The following is a 718-nucleotide window of genomic DNA, read 5'->3' on the forward strand; positions in this document are numbered from 1 at the left end:
CAGTGGGGGCGAGAGGCTGGGGGGGACCACCCCACACTGCACCCGCTGCCCCATGTCCCCGGCCCCTTACCATGACAGTGACGGCATCGCGGGCACGGGGGTCATCTGTCTTCTTCAGTATGGACTTGAGGAGCAGCGGGTACTTGGTGAGGCGCTGGTGGGGCTTCACCAGCATGTCGCTCAGCTTCAGGCGGCTGCACTGCTCGTGCTTCTCGGCCCACTGCAGCACGTGGGCGTCAGCCCTGGCACTGGGCACAGCCCCAGCCCTGGCCCCGGCCCGCTCCCCTTACCGTCACGTAGGTGCGGAAGAGCTCGCTGTCCCGCAGCAGCGCCCGCATGTACTCCATGCACCCCTCCTCCTCCATGCAGTACCGCACGTAGGGCTTGAAGAGGGAGCCGAACTGGGAGGGCGCAGGGGGGTCACCGCAGGGCACGGCGCAGCACCGCCCCCCTGCTGTGGCATGGGATCCCCACTCACCATCTTGAAACCATCAAGGAAATCGATGGGGTCAAGCAGTGCCCCAGTCCGGCGCGCCTTGGCCAGCACTGGGGCCATGACACTGCGCCACAGCTCGCGGTGCAGCCGGATGATCTCTCCGATGTTGCCGAAGAGCTGTTCGGCATCCACCTGCGAGGGCGAGGCAGGAGCTGCACGAAGATGGCACCCACATCCTGACGGTGTGGCCAGACCAGGGTCCCATCCCTGACCCGGGGCGTC

At 67.0% G+C, this 718-nt stretch overlaps 1 protein-coding gene across 1 annotated transcript in view; it reads right to left on the bottom strand.

Moving 5' to 3' along the window:
- Positions 1-718, bottom strand: part of PLEKHG5 (pleckstrin homology domain containing, family G (with RhoGef domain) member 5) — a gene marked incomplete at its 3' end in the record, with an annotated part of 19190 nt that overhangs the window by 731 nt on the left and 17741 nt on the right. The window contains exons 7-9 of the mRNA XM_009884077.1: positions 479-648; positions 291-401; positions 71-220 (exon numbers count right to left, since the gene is read on the bottom strand). Coding sequence (XP_009882379.1) covers positions 71-220; positions 291-401; positions 479-648 — 431 coding nt within the window. The remainder of the gene's footprint in view (positions 1-70; positions 221-290; positions 402-478; positions 649-718) is intronic.

This window comes from Charadrius vociferus, unplaced genomic scaffold (genome assembly GCF_000708025.1).
Source record: "Charadrius vociferus isolate BGI_N301 unplaced genomic scaffold, ASM70802v2 scaffold784, whole genome shotgun sequence".
In the NCBI taxonomy this organism is placed as follows: domain Eukaryota; kingdom Metazoa; phylum Chordata; class Aves; order Charadriiformes; family Charadriidae; genus Charadrius; species Charadrius vociferus.